The sequence below is a fragment of the Dufourea novaeangliae genome, unplaced genomic scaffold, assembly GCF_001272555.1.
Source record: "Dufourea novaeangliae isolate 0120121106 unplaced genomic scaffold, ASM127255v1 scaffold162, whole genome shotgun sequence".
NCBI lineage: Eukaryota > Metazoa > Arthropoda > Insecta > Hymenoptera > Halictidae > Dufourea > Dufourea novaeangliae.
In genome coordinates, this window is record NW_015374046.1 from 1,122,857 (window position 1) to 1,143,486 (window position 20,630).

General features: G+C 32.8%; 1 protein-coding gene across 11 annotated transcripts in view; it reads right to left on the reverse strand.

Moving 5' to 3' along the window:
• LOC107189791 (zinc finger protein 271-like) overlaps positions 1 to 20,630 on the reverse strand; it is a 33,365-nt gene that overhangs the window by 6,638 nt on the left and 6,097 nt on the right. For 7 of the 11 annotated variants that reach the window (XM_015578435.1, XM_015578433.1, XM_015578442.1 and 4 more), the window contains 6 exons: positions 19,741 to 20,291; positions 19,521 to 19,662; positions 19,106 to 19,438; positions 18,777 to 19,021; positions 16,263 to 16,528; positions 6,974 to 7,195 (listed from right to left, as the gene is read on the reverse strand). In XM_015578435.1, the coding sequence (XP_015433921.1) occupies positions 6,974 to 7,195; positions 16,263 to 16,528; positions 18,777 to 19,021; positions 19,106 to 19,438; positions 19,521 to 19,662; positions 19,741 to 20,291 (1,759 nt within the window). The remainder of the gene's footprint in view (positions 1 to 6,973; positions 7,196 to 16,262; positions 16,529 to 18,776; positions 19,022 to 19,105; positions 19,439 to 19,520; positions 19,663 to 19,740; positions 20,292 to 20,630) is intronic. The other 4 variants (XM_015578443.1, XM_015578438.1, XM_015578436.1 and 1 more) reach the window with 2 other exon arrangements.

Genomic DNA, 20,630 nt, shown 5'->3' on the forward strand with positions numbered 1-20,630 from the left:
ACCATTTGTGTATCTCTATAAAGAAATATATTTACAGATATTCCGTTGCGTATATTGATTTAAGGAGCGGAAATAACATGTGCGAGAACAATGAAACAGGTAATTCATTTGTTTGTCGTTTCACGTCGTCAAGATATAGAAATACGTGGTGCGTGATCATTATTTTTCGTCCTATTTCAAGTAAATTTCATTTTACATCTTGTAAGTACCATAATTTTAAATAATACTAGTATAAGTATTCCCATTTTCGTTTAAATATAACAATGAAAATATATTTTTCTGGTGTAACTTACAAGTCGTTTATATCCTATATAAAAATAGTTCAAAGTATACTAAAAAGGTTTTTTTCTGTTAAATTTTTCACTTTATTCAGATTCAAAATGACGACAACACGAAAATATGGAAAATGGGAAACCCACTAAAAAAACGTACTAATGCACCACGTGCACCGTACGATACTTTTTTCTTACTGTTTCTACTTTTTTCAATGTACTGTACAGTGTTTTTTAAATTGTAGATTTAATTTTATTGGTTTTTAGGAGCAGTCCAATGTAGGAAACCGGTGGTCCAAATTAGGAAACCAGTTGCTTGTAATGAACCGAAGTCATTAGTTTAGTTTTTTTAAGATATTACTCTTGTCACACGTTTTTTCAAAACGACCAATACACCATACAATCTACGTATAATGCTTGTCTTTTTTCAGTTTCTCTTTGCATCCTGCGATGTTCTATGAGTGTGTAAGAGAGAAAAATAAAAAAGTGGTCCAAAAGAGGCAACTCTCCCCTAGTTTTGCGGCGTCTTGGCCCGGCCGGTTTCATACACTGTCACATGTCATCAGTTCCCGAATTACACGGACAGCTCCATCACTGTGTGCGTCTTGCTCTCGCGAGCGTATGACGTGTGACTCCGGCATAGTCCACGGAGGGTTAATAAAAATTATTCTCAGCTGGGTTATGCACAGAACTTTGTGATTAAAAACCGTTATTTATTTTCGGACAATCTTAGTATAAGAATTATTCATGAAACAAACTATTATATACTAAATAAAAAAACTATTATAACGTTTTGTTTTGTTATTGTTGTAAAAAGTACTGTGTAATCGGACTTATCAACTACACTTCACAAACAACGTAATTTTTGTAAATGGGGTGCTATATTTTTGCTCGCATACCGGTCACAGTAGGTTCAAACACTGAAGTGTTTTATAGTAAAGTGCATTTTATACTCCTGCTTTTAACAATAAATGCTAAACATTTTAACTACAAACTCTCGATGCAGGTAAATTAATTTACTAAAGTCATTCACGCATCGTAAAATTGTTTATCGGAGAACAAACTATATTACTTTTGTAACTTTTTCCTATTAGATACAATATACTCTATAACTCACAATTTTATGAACAGTTGATCATTTTATGCAGTAGAGTTCACGATTTATCTTCGAGCACTTATTGTAAAAAAGAAAGGGAATATAAAATATACTTTGTGATACACTAACACAGTGTTTTATCGGCTTAAAATCTACTATCACTTTATGGAATTAAAAATATAGCATTCCATTTATAAAAATTACGTTTCTTTTGAAATGTCCTTGACGCAACCAACTACAAAGTAATTTTATTTTTTAATATAAGACATCTCCTCTTGAGCAGATTGTTCTTCGTGAAATATGTTTCCGCCTAACATTCACATAAAATTGTAGCAATCGCTTTAGACGAATCACCGTCTACGTACATTCAATAAAGGACTATTAGCCCACCTAAGTATCTTATCGCAACAACTTTGAACAGAACGAAAAATAAGTAATGAAACAGACAACTGAAGGTAGCAGAATTCATTTTCTTCCCCTAATGTGCAAGTCTAAGAATTCGATGAAACGTGTTCATAGAGTTAGGATAAAATCAACAAAGTGTATTCTCAAAACTACATGATGGACAATTTGACGCGGCGTGTCGTTTAATATACAGAGTGTCCTAAAAAGATGGGACAATTTGCAACATACATATTCCTCATGCAAATACAAATCGATGAGTCCTTTACCGTTTTTTAATCTGAAGCTCCATTTTCGAGATATTAGCAGTTAAACGAACTCCAATCAGCTGAGCAGTGGACCACACGTACGCGCAGACACAGTCAAAAAGCGGAGGCTAGTATCCTGACAAGCAAGGTTTCCCTACCCGGGAGACGCCGATTTGAATGAAACTTCGTACGTTTGTTAAGCAAACAAAAATAAGGGACACGTATTTTTTTCTATCGGCTAACATTCACTTTAAAGGAGTGAAACCAACCCAACAAAGTTTCGACCCAGAAATACTATCTCGAAAACCAGTGGAGATACATGAAAACTTCTAATGGGCAAGTTTTATGATTTTTCATGTACAATAATATGGTGCTAAAAAATTGTCCAAATACAATTTGTTTATAACAAAAAAATTTGTTATAACTTTATTTTACAACTTATTCAAATTTACAGAATGACAAAAAATGACGAGCATTTCATTCCAAATCCATTGCTATATATATGTATGAAATTACATCCTACAGTTTCGCAAATTTTGATTATTATATATCCCGTGCGCACGAGATAGATAACAATAAAAATTTGCGAAACTGTAGGAGGCAATTTCATAAATATATGTACCAATGGATTTGGAATAAAATGCTGGTCATTCTGTAAATTTGAATAAGTTGTAAAATAAAGGTATAATAAATTTTTTTGTTATAAACAAATTGTATTTTGGACAATTTTTTAGCACCATATTATTGTACATGAAAAATCATAAAACTCGCCTATTAGAAGTTTTCATGTATCTCCTCTGGTTTTCGAGATAGTATTTCTGGGTCGAAACTTTGAGGGGTGGTTCCACCCCCTTAAAGTGAATGTTAGCTGATAAAAAAAATACGTGTCCCTTATTTTTGCTTGCTTAACAAACGTACGAAGTTTCATTGAAATCGGTGTCTCCGGGTAGGGAAACCTTCCTTGTGAGTCGTACGCTTCTTGATTGTTTTCTGCGCATATGTGTGAGACACCACTCAGCTAATTGGAGTTCGTTTAACTGCCTGTATCTCGAACATGGAGCTTCAGATTACAAAACGGTAAAGGACTTTGCGATTTGTATTTGCACGAGGAATATGCATGTTGCTTATTCTCCCATCTTTTTCAAACACCCTGTATATATCGAACATTTCATAGGAAAGAATACTATTAATCTTTAGAAACAATAATAATCTAGAATTACTAATAATCTTTAGAAACACTGGGAAAACCGAAGTTTTCAGTACAATATCCTGAATAAGGTTATTTCTACAATAATAAAGTAATACTGTGGAAGACTTCAACCGTTTCGCAAAAATATAAGTTTAAATGAATATTCTTTTTATGTAAATTCCATTTTGTTTTTATATTTGGAAAGGTATATCTGTATAATCATTTTTCAGTTAATAACAAGACGAAATAGAAAGCCCCGGTAAAAAAGTAATTAAGAGCTCATTTTTAATTAGACGAACACATGGTTCTTGGAATGTGCCAATACCTTCATCCGCTGAAAAAAGAAACTTAGAAAAACAAATATTTATTATTCGTGGACCACCTTGTTTCTGTAGCTTATCAATTTTGTTGTGAGTATAGGTACTTACAAGGTAAACAGCATGTTGTATCAATATTTTTCTCCAACGCTGTATGTAAAGAGTGTCTCGAAATGAGAATAGTTTAAAATATCGCCTGAATTATCGATAGTAGGAAAACATAGCAGAGAAAAATGTTTCGTTATTCCAATCATAAATTCATCAAAACCATGATGAGAGTAATATTTGCAATTTCTTTGTTTCAATGTTGGTGTAGATATGTATTAAAAAATCTCATTTTCATGTGCCAAGTAATTATTAATAATATTATCATGTAAAATTCGACTTTAATTGGTTACAAAATCTTTTAAGCGTTCGATTATTGATGCGTTTACCCTAGTTTCAATAGGAAAGAGGTGAAGAGAAATTCTTCGCACTAGTGCAGAACGTTGACGTTTGATTAGTCTTACTTCAGTCGTTGTGTGTCTCAGTAGCAAGTATTATAACTATCATATTATAGCCTGTATTGAAGTTCTTGTACATAGTTTTGTTTTATTTAAGTATGACCAAATTAATGGCTAAAATTATTGTTGTGTATTATTATTGACACAAAAAGAAGAAAAAAGAAATTCGTTGAAAATAAAGAAATTTTGTTTTGTTTAGAGTCATACAGTACAAATAGATCAAACAAAAAATAAATGCAATGCATTGAGTGTAAAGATTGGTCACATAAAGGGTGCACTGAACAAAATGATTTATAAATTTCTCATAATTGTGATACTGAATAAACCTTAATTGGGTAAAAACCTTACAATTTTTAAATAATTTAACATAATTTTGAATTTTCTCATTTACAAACACAAATATTATATTTTACTTTCCTTTCGTTTATTAAAATCTAGCTAATAAATATTTTGACATTTTGAAATTAAAATTGTGTTTGTATCGACCCCGTACAGTGTTACAGCCGATACTTGCTTCGGGTTTTTCTCTCGTTTCCATTTCAAACTGATCATTTTGACATTATTAATCACAAAGTTAAACTGTTATGACTTCAATAATATTCTCAGGAAAACGTATTTCAAAGTCAAATAGTTACTTTCGACTCCCGTCTACCCTGTGCCCTACCACAGAGTGCATCAGTATTTTAAAAGATGGCAGAAGAGCTCAAATAGAACACAAAATGTCCTATGGTTCTATTTTACAGCCACAAAGGTTTAAAGTTGGAATATACTTTCGGATTGGGGTCTGGTTTACGCGTATCGACGAGAGATATAAATATATTGCAAATCCATTTAGAAAAATCAAGTCGATCTTGAAGTAATATGGAATGAAGAAAATAAAAATTATTATTTTCATGCAAGTAAATCTTATGTTTAAAACAAAAAAATCACTATACTACTTTTTCGCACTATCGATAGCGGTAAGGAGATTTATTTTAAACGAAACTTACCTTGAGACACCTTGTATACAAACAGAGGATATACCATGTACAACATTACAAGTTAAATTCTCGAGACTTATCGCAAGCAGAGATAACATTTTTTTTATATCTTTTACTGCACAATGGAGTGTTGTGAGTAAATTGTGAATATTTAAGCATTTATAATAAAAATTTGCAGTAAACAATAAAATACAGCAGTAGAACTTGGCTTAGCTTTTACTTGCTTTTAATCGACTGGAACTGTTAATATAGGACGTTAGATTTAAAATTATTTCTATTACCTTTAATTTGTTCATGAAAATGTATATTTGCATAAATGTATGGAGTCTAGTTCACACACTTCATGAAATCTTAAATACCTAACAACGAACAAATAACTATCATGGACTATATTATTTAAACTGACCATTTGGTTTACAGCGAATATCAAGATATGGGAATTTGTAAAAAGTAGAATTATATAATTTAGCTTCCGATTAGTTCAAAATATGAACAGGTATTTTATAGAAATCCTGTACTACAGAAATATAAGACGTGTGGTCTTAACCATTAATCCACGGATTTGTGACAAAAAATGTTATGTCTATTTTTAATAATTCACGAGAAAATAACCAACACACGTAGATTTGCGATCGATAAGTATTACGACACTTGTCCTTGATAAAACTAACTTTAAAAAATCATTTAAAAACTATCTTAACTTTAATATTGCACAGACAATATTAAAGTTCAATGGTTAATATTTACTTTAAGGGCAGTATTCACTGAGGGGATCAAAAACAGGTGACTTTTTAAAAGAACTACACACACACTTCACCTGAACTATTTCAGAAGTGTTTACATATTTTACTATTAAATTAGTTTTAATTTATAAAACAAAATTCCATTGTTTAACTAATTTTTCAATCTTAATTCATTACCGTAAAAAAAAAGTCGGACGTATCATTGTAATTTTAATGTGGATCTTAAAAGTATAACGTATAAAAAATATGTACAAAATGTTACACATTAATTGATCTACACGTTAATCTTGGCAACCATGGAAAAATTCAAGGTTAATGATTCTGTTTAGGGAATGTTTTAATGTAAACATTTATGGATCGTCCTCAAATATATACATATATGTACACAGATTGTTTCCGAAATGCTGCTACAACTCGAAAGGATGTGATTCTACATGAAAAAATAAGTCGAAAATGTAGAACATTTTTTTCGTACGATGCTGCGTTTCCAAGATAATCAATTTTCAAAATTCATCTGACGCGTATGTATTCATAGTGACAATAAGTAGAAACAGAATACAATGAACAATAAACATTGAAGATGAAAATTCAAGAATGCAGTTTTTCAAATTCAATTTTTTCGGAAACGAAGCATCGTACGAAAAGAATGTTATTCTATATTTTCAACTTATTTTTCCATGTAGAATCACATCCTGCCAGATTGTAATACCATTTTGGAAACATACACTGTATAAATGTATTTAAAAAAAAGGAATTAAACCAGTTCTTTCAAAAAAATCGCCTGTGTTTACGAAATAAAACGAAAGCGCCCATAATATAAATTAATAGAAATAGGAAAGAAAAATACATAACCTATATGAAATATCACATTTTCTTTGGTAATAACAGGTGTCCCAATACTTACGAACAGGAGCGTGCGTATAGCATGCAAGAAGTATGCAGCTCAGAGTTAAGGATCGGTCAGAAGCGAAACCTAGATTCCGCTCCGGGAGCGAAATGCGGGTAAAAAACGATGATCTATAGACACATTTATCGTGAGAGTGATTGATTCTTGAACGAACACGAACGATCCGGTGTGTGTTGATATCAATGACACTATGTTTGGTGAGTCGATATATATATATATATATACTAAGTAATTTTCTATGCATGTATTAAACTACTTTTAGAGATAGATATTAGAATCGGTTGTCCGTGAAGTGGAATCTGCCAACCGCTCTCACCTGTGTGTTGGCGGATGTGGTTAACAAGGTGTTCCTTTCTGGTGAACGATTTGGAGCAGAAGCCGCATCGGTGTGGAGACTCACCCGTGTGCTGGCGAACGTGGTTCAAGAGATGCTCCTTTCGGGTGAACGTCTTCGAGCAGAAGTCGCAGCGGTGCGGCGTCTCACCCGTGTGCCACATTATGTGGTTCGTGAAGTGCTCCTTTCTCGTAAACGACTTACCTGTATTCGCAGCGGTAAACAGAACAAAATTCAAAAATACAGATTATCGTCGAACACATCCCAAATACAATTTACTAGGGGTGTGCGAGTACTCGAATTTCGAGTCAAATAATGATCGGTCGATCGAGCCGAGTCGAGCGTTTGAATTCTTCAAGCTACTTAAAATCGACGAACTGTTCGAAAAAAGTGCGAGCTACTTGAAAAACTCAAACGGTTCGAATATTCGAGCGCTCGTAATACTTCGATTTATTGAAAATGAACTTTCAGCTCGGAAATTGTTGAATTAATCGATACATTCGAACATATCTTTAACTTTCGAGTTACTCGTAAATATTGGAATTACTCGAATATTTAGCTATTTACTATCAAATAATAATCTAACTATAAGGATGAAAAATATAAGAGTCTAATTTAATGCTTCTGATTTATTTTCATGTTTTCAAGAAGAAAACATACTTCCTTCGCGTAATCAGTTAATAATTTTGTACGGGAAAAATTTGTATCTAAATAAAAATTTCGAATAACGAATAAAAGATAGAAAAATTTTATTTGTTATTCGAAGTTCGAATAAAAAAAGTATCATTTTTCGACGAGCGTCGAATAAATAAATTTATTCGATGAGAATTATCCGACGAATAAAAGATACTGTTTTAATTCAAAGTGTTTTATTAGTAGCGTCGAGTAAAATTTTCTTCTTTTATCTGTTCCGTGTAATTCGAACAATTCGAATATTTACGAATAACTCGGAAGTTAGAGATTTGTTCGAATATATTCGAGTAATTGGAAAAGTTTCGAGCTGAAAATTCATTTTCAAGTAAATCGAAGTCTCTACGAGCGCTCGAATATTTGAGCCGTTTGAGTTCCTCAAGTAGCTCGCATTTTATTCAAAGAGTTCGTTGATTTCAAGTAGCTCGGAAAATTCAAATGCTCGACTCGACTCGAGCAATCGAACCGAGTTCAGTTCAGCTTGTAAATTACGAGTATTCGCACACCCCTACAATTTACAGGATCCCGTCCATAAATTCGCCGGACATTTGATTGTTTTAAGAGACGATGGAAATCGAAACAGAAATGCAATATCTTGAAGCAGTTACACTGATTTATTCTATCTTTAGGTTGAACATACCTCAAAAATCTTTCAGAATTACTTCAAGAAATTACACAACAAAGATCAGTTGTAAACTTTATACAAGGTGTTTGAAAATTACATGTCACGGTTACCATAGCGTTATTTTACATCTCTGGATCAGTGGAGATCTGCAAAAGATCGTAAAAATGACCTTCACCTTGAAATTCAAGGTCAATGTTTTTTTATTATTGTATCGTATTCTATTCGTCATGAGGATAAAAAGTCTGAAAGGAACCATAGGTCGCAACACAATCGTTCTCTTGAAAAATTATGTTAAAGTTGCATACGCATTCAGACTCACTTTGTTTGCAATGTGCTTGCATTTTTCAATCAAAAGCAAGGTAAATAGCATCTATTGTCGAACGTAGATTCCCCAGATACACCATTATACATATATTCTATATCTTCCTTCCTTTCTTTCTTTCTTGCTGCAAAACGTTAACAGTTCGTTGTCTCCTATATGTATGGGTTAGCGTACTCCCGACGCACGCGTCAGTTGTCGCTTAAAGTACAGACGTCGTAACTACACGCAAAGGTCTGCGCGCGCAGTCAAGTGGAGAGACCTTTGTACGCAGACGACTGTACTGTAGATAACAGCGACGCATACATATATGGGACAACGAACTGTGAACGTTTCATAGCAAGAAAGAAAGGAAGATACGGGATATATAATGGTGTATCTGAGGTATCTACCTGCGACAATAGATGCTATTTACCTTGCATTTGACTGAAAAATGCAAGCACATTGCAAACAAAGTGAGAGCGGATGCCAATGTAACTTTAACATAATTTTCCAAGAGAACGGTTAAGTTACGACCCATGGTTCCTTTCAGACTTTTTATCGTTATAACGAATAGAATACGATGCAATAATAAAAAACATTCACCTTCAATTTCATGGTTAAGATCAATTTTGCGGTGTCTTTCTTTTACATATCTTCACCAATCCAGAGCTGTAGAATAGCGCTACGGTAGCCGTGACATAATTTTCAAACACCCTGTATGTAAGATTATTCACAGTCGAGACAATTCGTTACAAATGAATAATTCTGGCACTGATTGCCAAAAAAACACATGAAAAATTACGAAGAATTCGTGGCTGTAATCATGGACTAATCTGAGCAGAATCAGGGAGAATTATTTTGAAACATTCGCTGTTAAACCATTACAATTCATTCGGATTAATATTCCTGAATTAAATGAGCACACTGATTAAACAGATATTTGAAATTGTCCCACACTACTGTATACAATTTACATTTTCTCTACAATATGCAAAATTAATCAGAATTTCTTTATTACATAATTTAACTAACTTTTTTACTCGTAATTCTTTCTTAATTCATGTTTAGTAGCATAACTGGCCGGTGACTTATGGACGGAAGTGTACATCGAATAGATACACAACCAGATATACAAGAGTATTTCAATACGAGTGATAGATCTTTGAACGGCAGTCATTTGTGAACTGTCCAACGTATTATCATGAAAATTTAACGGCTGTCATTAGCAACCATTGGCAAATCATCACGAAATGATACACAATTCAGCAACCGGTAGAAGTTATTCGAATTCACTATGAAATTTCGCTTTCAAAACGAGCTACGTTTCGCGCATTTCGAAAAAACGTACAGCTGGATAAGCGGGATCAAGTGTCCTTAAACCGAGTTTGATGTGTGATGGTATAGAAGTTGAATTAACTCTAGATCGTTAACCCAAAAATTCCGATTTTTTTGTAAACTTTGCAGGTTTGTAGGAGACCTCAAAAGAAGTATAGCGCAATTTTTGTTTTTGGTCCAATTTTAGTTTTTCAGGGTGAAAATATCCCTTGAAGGTAGATAGGTGTTTCCATATTTCCCTATATATCTTTAAAACTATCGTAGATATAAAAAAATGGTTATAATAAAAATTGAATGGTTTTTTATGCTGTATAAAACGATGCAATTAAATAGATAAAAATTCTTTGTTTAAATAAAAACACCCCACCCCCCCCAATTTTATTAATTATCAATGTAATTGCATCGTTTTATAGAGCATAAAAAACCATTCAATTTTTATCTTAACCATTTTTCTACACCTACGATAGTTTTAAAGATATACAGGGAAATATGGAAACACCTATCTACCTTCAAGGGATGTTTTCACCCTGAAGAACTGAAATTGCGCCAAAAACAAAAGTTGCGCTATACTTCTGTTGAGGTCCCCTACAAACCTGCAAAGTTTAATAAGATCAGCATTTTTGGGTTACCGAACTTCCCTTGTTAGTTAAAACGATGCTATATCAATTATACACGGTGTTAATAAAAATGTGGAACACTTTCAGTGGGGATTCTACATGGCCAAACTGACACAAAAATCAAGAATGACGAAATTGCAATCGAGGCTTCGTTTCCGACTTATTAATTAGTGAAAATACCGGACAGAAGCGCATAAAATACTGATCCACTAAAATTTTCGCAGTTTTAATCATTAATTTTCCGAAAATGAGGGAGGAGTGCTCCTTACTACTTTCATAGATTGTTGTAGAAAAAAAAAAGTCGGGATACACTTCGTTAGTTCACCTCGTAAGGGCACTTCGGACTAGAGATCTGCATTGAACGGTTTTAGCCCACCCGTCACTCGCCTTTTCTTTAATTTTATGACATAAACTATCACCAAAAAAAGTTTCAGCTTTGAACATTTTAGTCAAGCAACTTACTTTTTTTTAACATGTTTATGCGAGTGGCAGTAGCATGCCGTTCCGCAATTAAGGTGGCAGGAGGTCATTTTTTGTCGCGTTATGGTGTCGGTAATTAGTAGAAAAATGTTCAAGTTTGAGCAAATAAGATTATACGCATGATTTTTTTATATAGTTGACACGCTGCTGTCAAGCGTTGTTCCGCTGATGTGCTGGCAGGAGGCGATTTCGTGGATGTGTAGCACAAATGTAGTCAAATAAAAGATAAACCAACTATGAGCAAATTGGCCAAAAAAATGTGTCGCTGGCTCCCGGACTTATTACCTTTCCGTCAATTATATATGCTATCGACTCAAAAAAAGGTGAACATGCTAATAAATATTACAAAAAAAATTTTGCAATTTTCAATTACAACTGGCATTACCACACTTGAACAAGTTAAAAGTGTCCTAACAAATAACGGATTTGGATAACGACGACAAATACTCTGGTAAAAAAGAAAGATTCATGTTTCCAAATGCACCAAATAAATAATTTCTATGTATTGCCAGAAATTAGCGCGATTTTAAAAATATCACTGATATTATAAACCAATTATACAGATTTTGCACTCCAAATTCACTCGTCTGCAAATCGAATTCATTCTTGCACAAATCAAATTCAACCTTTTGGAAATCATTGATAATGAATAACTTCATTTGTAATGATTCTCTTGCAACAGTTGATGGTAATCCGTATCCTCTTTATATATAGGCTGTTAATTTTAACTGGAGAACCTAAATTATTTCCGCTACTATTTAAAGTAAGAAAAATCACTAAATAGGGTGTACATGGTTTTAAGGCGTGCATCTGATGGTGATAAAAGGTTTTTTAATTCTTATTACGTTTATTTACTTCTGCATTCTTCAAACTGAAGCTGATTTTTTCCCTTTCATGGTCACTTCAAGGTCATCGTGTGTAGGTCGTTGAACTCATCTTGACACCGACTACCATATTGCGTTATAAAAAATACATGTTAACATGCATAAAAAATACGATGACCTTCAAAAAATTGTTAAAATGACCTTCACAGGATTTTTTTGTCACCATCAGATGCACGCCTTACAACCATGTACATCCTATTTGATCATTTTTCTTACTTTAAATAGTGGCGGAAATAATGTAGGTGCTCGAGTTAACATTAACACCCTGTATATAAAAGAAAGTCTGTCTCTGATCGCTTATAACTCAAGAACTACTGGATCAATTTTGATCCGGTTTGTTTCATCGTGTAGCGCAATTCTCAGGAATGGTTTTAGGCTATCTAAATGTTGTCCCCTTGGAACAGTTTATAATATATATATATATATATATATATTCATGTTCCGAAAACAAAGTTTTAGTTTATTTAGTGATTACGTAGTAATTATTTAATAGTTAGAATACGTAATTATTGTAGATTAAAAATTAGTATAAATAGTAGTTATAAGTGAATTATTGTGGGTGTTATTTTTGTGTAACGTGTACAGTGGTAACCGCAACGGAGGAACTGAGCGCGGGTCCAATTAATCGCGTAGTGTGTGAACATTTTTTGAGGTCGGAACAATCGCAGTATGTGTGGGTGAACATTTTTCGCGGACTTCTGTGATGTACGTGCAGGTGTAGATTACTTTCATGGAACTCGTGGACAGGACCATTACTGTACATGATAACCAGAGGGAGTATTAACCTTCCTTAATCGATAATATTCGTAAGAAGATATTTACATTTCCTGCGAATTTTATCAATTGGGTTAATGCGATACAAATGGATTCAAAGCAAATACCGCCGTTACAAGTTACTGACATTTTCTACCAGATAAGCAGATAGATATTCTATATACTTTTCCTGCACATCGTTGAGTCTTTAAAGTGACTGTACGCCCCTTACCAGCCCTGCCGCGCTGACAGTTCGTGCCATGCGGATTGCCATCATTTAGGCCTACTTTTAAACGCTTATAACTAACAAAAGAAGCATTTGTCGCAATTTCGTTACTCTTGATTTTCGTCTTATTTCGCCACCAAGCATCACCCCTTAAATTTTTTCCTATTAGTGGTCGAACGCCCTGTATAATGAATGCAATAACATGGGTCATCGGTGACCCACGCAACCTAAACGGAAAATCATGCGAAATCAACGCGTCAATCAGTATTTTTCACTTGCAGTTTTTATTGCTGACTTACAGATCACGTGAATATTTCAAATAGTATTAACAGACTTTATTAAAACATCTTTTTTCAATCCTTAATATCTGGTGTAGACACAGATATGTAGCATCTCTTGGTTTACATATAGGTTAGCACTTGTGTGTCGCGAAACACGAACACAAGAGAGAAAAGTATTGTTCTTAACATCAGGTACGAGGATGGCTATCGTTTTATAGAGTTCACTTACTGTCTTTCGGTGATTCGATCTTAGGAGAGGAACTTTCTAAGCCTTTTTTTTCAAAGGGCTCTTTCCAGTTTGTATCACTCATCGTATTGGACACGCTCATAATCCCGTTTGGGCACAGACGGTTAATATGTTACGACGGTTGTATTTACAATTACACTTGCATATATTATCTTCTCATGTATGCACTTACAATTGCAACATTCTGATTAGCGCTATTGATAAGTATCAGGCTGCAAAACCTCTATCAACTTTTAGGGCGTGCATTCGAGTCCTTACTTATTAAATTTTCTTTATTAATTATTTATTTTATATGTACTAGTTACAGTACAAAGAAATAACAGCACGAACACATAGAGCCATAAGTTTTTATGTATATTTTAATATAAAATGTGGTTATAACATAGCTCTTAAATGTCAGCACAGATTCCGTAGCACAACACTTAACCCATCACACTAATCAGGTTATTATAAACACAGCGCGCACATCAGATTTATGGATGAACTGATCCAAGTAAATACAAGTAAATACTCAATAATTTCGCTTCGAGACCGAGTATTTTTAGTATCGATACTTTCAGTTACGACATATACTCGGTATCGGAAAGCTAGTACTCATATCGAACGGAGCGAGTATCGATATGAACAAAGTTGGTTATATTCGATATTTCACACTTCGATACTTCATATACAGGGTGTCTCAGCTAACTTAATCACCTCAAATAATGACTTGACTTAACGGTACACTTTATGAAAATTTTGAGGCATTGAACTTAAATGGCATCAAAGGGCACATCTTATAAAGTACGTGCTTTTTTTTGTGGGTGGAGGCATTTTAGAGATTTCAAGGTTACCTTGATTTTTTTAAAGGAATGACCTAGTTTTTGTACCATAGATCGATAGAGTATCAAATTCGGAGTAAAAATGTGTTGACCTTCATACGTCCTAAACCTAATAGTTAACGAGATATTTACAAAATAATCACTGTATGAAGTCGCTGTATTGAAGTTAAGGAGCATCGGTTCGAGCACCTACTGCTTCCAAATAGTAAGTATGTATTAAAAATTATTCACCTGATTCGAGGAGGGTTAATTCCGACAAATTAAGAAAAATCCAACTACGTAATGGAGTTCTAAGTGAATCAGTTAAAAAATTGATAATCAATGTTACTACGAGGTGGACTTTAATTACCTATATGCTGAAAAGATTTCTTGAAACATGAACAATTCTTTCGGAAAATTTAGTGGAAAATGATTTTTAGAAGATCAAACTTAATTGAATATTTAACTGAAGTCCAGAAAGCTGAATGGTTCAGAGACAGATATCATTAAAGAATTAATTTCATTAGTAAAACTACTGAAATTTGTCAGTATAGAGTCCTTTGGGAAACAACATATTACTTTATCTAAAATAATACTAATGATAAATTGTTTAAAAAACGAAATATGAAAATTTACCTTAGCAATCGACTGCATAAAAGACGTTTAAAAGAAACTCTGGAGGCAGAAATCAGTAGAAGATTTTGAAACATAAAGTATAACACTCAATTGAAAAATATCAATTTTCATGGCTTACTTGCTTGTGAGAGAGTGATATATAAATTGAAAGAATTAATGGAACTAAATATTCCTGTTTCAACTGATATTTCTAAGTCAAAAATAGAAGCTTCTAAGACAAATTATGATTTTTAACAACACCACAAAGGATTAGCAATAAACACAGCAAAAGAAGACAAATACTAAAGGCAACCAGTTGTCTATTTATTTATTTGCTCCTTGTTTCAGGATTTAATTTTTCTCCGCTAGAACAATGGGAAGAAATGAAAGAAACATATATGCATTGTTACAAAACAAGTTCAACTGTTCTTGGTGCTCGTTGCTTCCACAATTCCTTGCTAAAGACTACTTTCAAAGGTAAGAGCAACAATTACCAAGAACAGGAATCGACTTTCTGTATAACATTTAGAAAAATTATTGTTTCTGGGAGAAGTTCCAAAAGATTTATTTTTTAATTGATTTATATGTCAAATAAATATTAGTTAATAAAGTGTATTAATAAGAAAAAACATATTCATTTTCATTCAATACATGTAGGTATCGATACTGAGTAGATATCAATTCTTTCTTTCGATACAAGATACGAGTAAAAATATTGATACCTTGACGGTATCGATTTATCCCTAATCTGAATGTAATACATACGACGTGAGTGGTTAAATGTCTCGCAACCTGTTAACCGTCTATGTTCAAAAGGAATTATGAACGTGTTCAGTTCAACGAATAATACAAACCGGAAAAAGTGTGTAAACAAGTGAGATTAACACTCGTGATACTCTCGTTGTTAGTAATACAATCCGAAAAGGGGTAATCCAACATGAAAAAGGTAAGTTACAAATATAGAACAATATTTTCTGATGAATCAATGTAGCTGATTTTGTACTAATAAACATTAAAGATGGTACACTACAGCCTGTTCTCAAATTACAGATAAAAACAAATAAATAAATTTTGTTCTATATTCTTGACTTATTTTTTGATGTAGTCTTATCTGCTTTCGAACTGTATCGCTACTTCGGTAACATCAAATGCATACTTCTAATAACACTTCATCTTATCAATTAAATAAAAAGAAAATATTACATTGAATAGTTCATCAATGTATGCATGCAACTTTTGCAAGTTTACTGTACATATACATTACATCTATCAAATAAATATTAACTGTTTGAGTACATACAGCCTTAGAAGTGACATGTTTTTAGTTGTATGAGATATTGAAGTTATTTAGAATCATCGTGTTACGCATGAACACAATATTTCACGTCAATAAATAAATGAAAGAATAGTTACTTACCGCATATTTCACAACGAAATGGTGTATCGTTGGTATGTGAGCGCATATGGTTTGCAAGGTGCTCTTTACGTGTGTACTTCTTGCCACATGCTTGGCAATGATGAGGAGTTTCTCCTGTGTGCCACATAACGTGGTTCATAAAGTGTTCTTTGCGAGTAAAACTCTTTTTGCAGATATCACATCGATGCGGTGTTTCACCTGTGTGTTTGCGAACATGATTCACCATGTGCTCTTTTCTGGTAAATGTCTTGGAACAGTATTGGCACCTGAAATACAAAGTAACAACAAATGCATTACTTTCAACTTCAATTTTATTCTAACGTAAGTAAATAGCTACAAAAATTAAAATATTTACCCTAAAAAACATATATTTGTCATCAGATATCACACTCATATTTTGTGGTTGTAAGGCGAAACAACATAAATCATTTTTTTTTAAAATTTGATTTTATGCATTAATTCAGTACTAAAATCTTTGTTTATCAGAAAAACTTACATGAAAACAATTTTTTCTCTTCGAAGAAGAATTGCAATTTGATAAATGTCAATTATTTAATTTATGCGTGTTAATATAACGTAAGTCCAGACAATTTTAGTTTGAAAAATCTATGTGATGAAATTAGCAGATACGTTTAGGTTTCATATTGTTGTTTTAACAAAAATAACATGCACTTTACTAAATATAAATAATATATACCTGGCACAGCATATTGCATATTTTATATAAACTAAAACTGACAAAACTATGTTTTATAATTCTATTGTAACAGTAACAATACATACTTTATTGACCATAAGTAATTTATACATAACATATAACATACAAAACAAAACAGTGCACAAAAAAGGATGTCACTTAAAAAATAATCATTGCGTACTGCTTCTTTTTGTTTTTTTCAATTACATTTTGACTTTTCGAAATTTCATTTACTTACTGACTCAAGATTCTATTCTGATCGTTTTCTAAGAAATCTATATCAGAATCACCATTTCTTATATCTTTTGCTCTCGATAAACTGATCGTACATCAAGAACAGTAAAAGATAGCATATACAATAAATCATTTTTTTTCGATTGTAATATGTAAAGGACCTTCGTAAAACAATTTTAATTTCTCATCCAGATTTCCATTCAGATCTGTTTTTCTTTAAATCAATTCCAAAAAATGTTCCTTCTCTAATAAGCATGCTTTGTAAAATCTGGTATGTTCAGACACAGGAGGATAAGTACAGTGCACTTGCTTTATTCTGCCTAAAGGTACGTAAATTATCATTTTGTTTACTTTTTTTATTTATAGTTTACGCTAATTAAACCAATATAAAATATTATGCAAACTAAGGAAAACATACATCTATATTTTCTATATTGTAACAGGAAACAAGAAAAAGATTGGTAACAAAAAGAATTGGTGGTTAAAACATTAAACGGAAATATTTCAGAAGTGAAAACACGTGACTTGCACTCCCATTCATAAGTTATGGAACACTTGATTGCTTTGAAAAAAAAATAGAAATCGAAACAGAAATGCAATTTCTTGAAGCAATTCCACTAATTTATTCCATTTTTCGGTAAGACAGTGATCTTTAAATATACCTCAAACATCTTTCAAAAATATTTGACAAAAATTACAAAACAATAAACAGTTGTAAATTTTGCAACACTATTCATAGTTGAACCAATTTAATGTAGTCGAGTAATTCCGGCGCTGATATCTAAACGCGCAAAAAAAAAAAATAACAAAGAACTAGTGGAAGCGAGTACAGACTGATTTGAGTGGAAACGGAGAATTATTTTTAAAAATTCGCTGCTAAAATGTCACGATTCATTGAGATGAATATTCCTAATGAAACGAACACACTAATTAAACAGACATTTGAGACTGTTTGCTACAATGAATATAATGTACATGTTCTTAACAATGTGAAAAATTAATAAGAATTCGTGAGTGTCATAGTTTAGGTATGTTTTTAACACTAACTTTCTTATGTTACGTTTAGTAACATAAATGTCCCGTGATTAATAGAGGGGAGTGTATATCACTTTGCCTTACAACCACAGATTTAACACATCAGTCAACAATAACTCACATAAATTTTCGTTTAACTTACGTCGCAATGTAAATATTAATATCGCGGAACACGTGCATCATAATAAATGTTACAACTGAAGTTAGTGTATGCTATGAGCTACTTAATATATTCATTTATATTTGAATACTGTATATAAAACAAAAATTCACAAACACAATAATGCAATGATATAATAGTTCATATAATTAACGAATAATGTATAAATACCATGCATTCATTAGATTGAAAGCTTTTGATATTTCGTATAGTACAATGATGCCTTTAACAATTTCCTTTTTAATGTTTTATTTTTAATCTAAATAAAACTGTTCAACGACATGGGTGTATGTTACCCATGCGGCGCAAACAGTCACCGCAAGTTTGTCCCGAACGTATTAAACATTTTGTCTAATTACCAGTAATTGAAAAACATCTTTACACTTACCTATAGGGTGTTTCTCCAGTATGACAACGAGTATGATTATCCAAATGTTCTTTTCTGGCAAAGCTTTTCCCACACACTGTACAATTGTATGGTTTATCAGTAGCGTGACGCTTCATATGACGTTCCAAAGATTGCGCGTTTGCAAAAACATGAAAACACACTGTACAAGTGAACATAGATCCACCTAAGTGGCATTTACCATGACGTGTCAAATCATTTGCATTTAAGAACGCCTTGCCGCACACCTGCAGAATTTAATAGATTCTAAATATAATAAACAAAAATTTAATAAAACAATAATTACTGGGTTCATATAACATGCAACGTACTTGGCAAGTAAAAGGTTTTCTTTCTGTATGATACCGACGATGTACAATAAGTTGGTAACGGAATTGAAAAATTTTTCCACAAATTTCGCAAGCATGACTTCCAACCGATACTGGTGATGCACTTGGTCCAGGAGTAGCTTCACCATCACTTGATTTAATATCAAATTTATTTAGCTGAACTTGTTGTACAATTGGTGTTCCATTTTGTATAGTGGTAACTGTTTGAGTAGGAACTGTACTTCCAACTAAGGTAGTACCAGCTGCTATCTCACTTTGTAATTTTCCAAATACTTCGTGATATGCTAGAAGCTGATTAATATCTTCAACATTGACCTAAAAAATATAGTAAATATTTTATAATTATGATAACCATGTGTGTAAAATATCTTAAACGAAACACTATGACATTTTTTACCTTATACATATTTTGCACCATTTCAACACCGAGTGTTTTTGCTAAATCTTGTTCATTTCCAGCACTAATTTTTACAACAGAACCATCAGCTGTCCTTACATCCATCATATGCCCTCCAGGTTTTAAATCTGGCACTTGGAATCTACACAAAAATTGTAATATCATTCACTATATTAAAAAATTATTCTATTTAATAGATAAAAAAACTGTGCAAACGTACTGTGTCATATTCAATTGACGTAGCTCTTTTTCCTTTTCAGGCTTTTCTGAATTGCTTTGAGTTCCACCTTCAGTTGAAGAATTCCCACTTATATTCACACCAATTTGTTGTTGTTGCTGTTGTTGTTGTTGTTGCTGCTGCTGCTGTTGCTGCATAAGACTTTGTTGTAAATCTTGGGATGTTTGTAACTGTAGGTCACACTGAACTTGACAGTGAACTTGATTGTCGCTACAACGTTCAGTTGTGCAACTTCCACCTTCATCTTTCACTTTATTTTCGTCTCTCTGTGCGTTTTGATTATGTGCAGTTGGTCCATTATTCTGAGCATTTTGATGATTCTGCATTTGATGGTGAGATTGTTGCTGTTGCGGGGGTTGTTGTTGCTGTTGTTGTTGCTGCTGCTGCTGTGGCTGTTGTTGTTGCTGATGCAGCTGTTGCTGTTGTGCTTGCATTTGTTGTTGCATTTGTGCATGTGCTGCCTGTAAGTGACTGACACTGGCAGGTATATGCGCTCCGTCTAAATTAAGGCCTGGCAGAGACACTGGAATCTGCTGAATAAGATACAGAAGAATCATTAATTTCTTTTCTCAAAATAGTGAATTGATGTTTGATGATTAAAAGATTAAAAATGCTATGCATTTTGAGCATAACATAGTTTACATTATGCATTTTTGCCAACTGACATGGCCACATAAGTATAATAATGATTGATAAATTATAATCATTAATCTTAGTAACTACATAGAGTATTTAATATGATTTACACAATAAAATGCAGTAAGACAAAAAAACTAAAATAGCAAATAAGCTTTTGTATAAAGCCAAGTTTGAAATTACTAATCTGAAACACTGAACATGTCACATATCTGTTTTGTAATACATAACTTGGC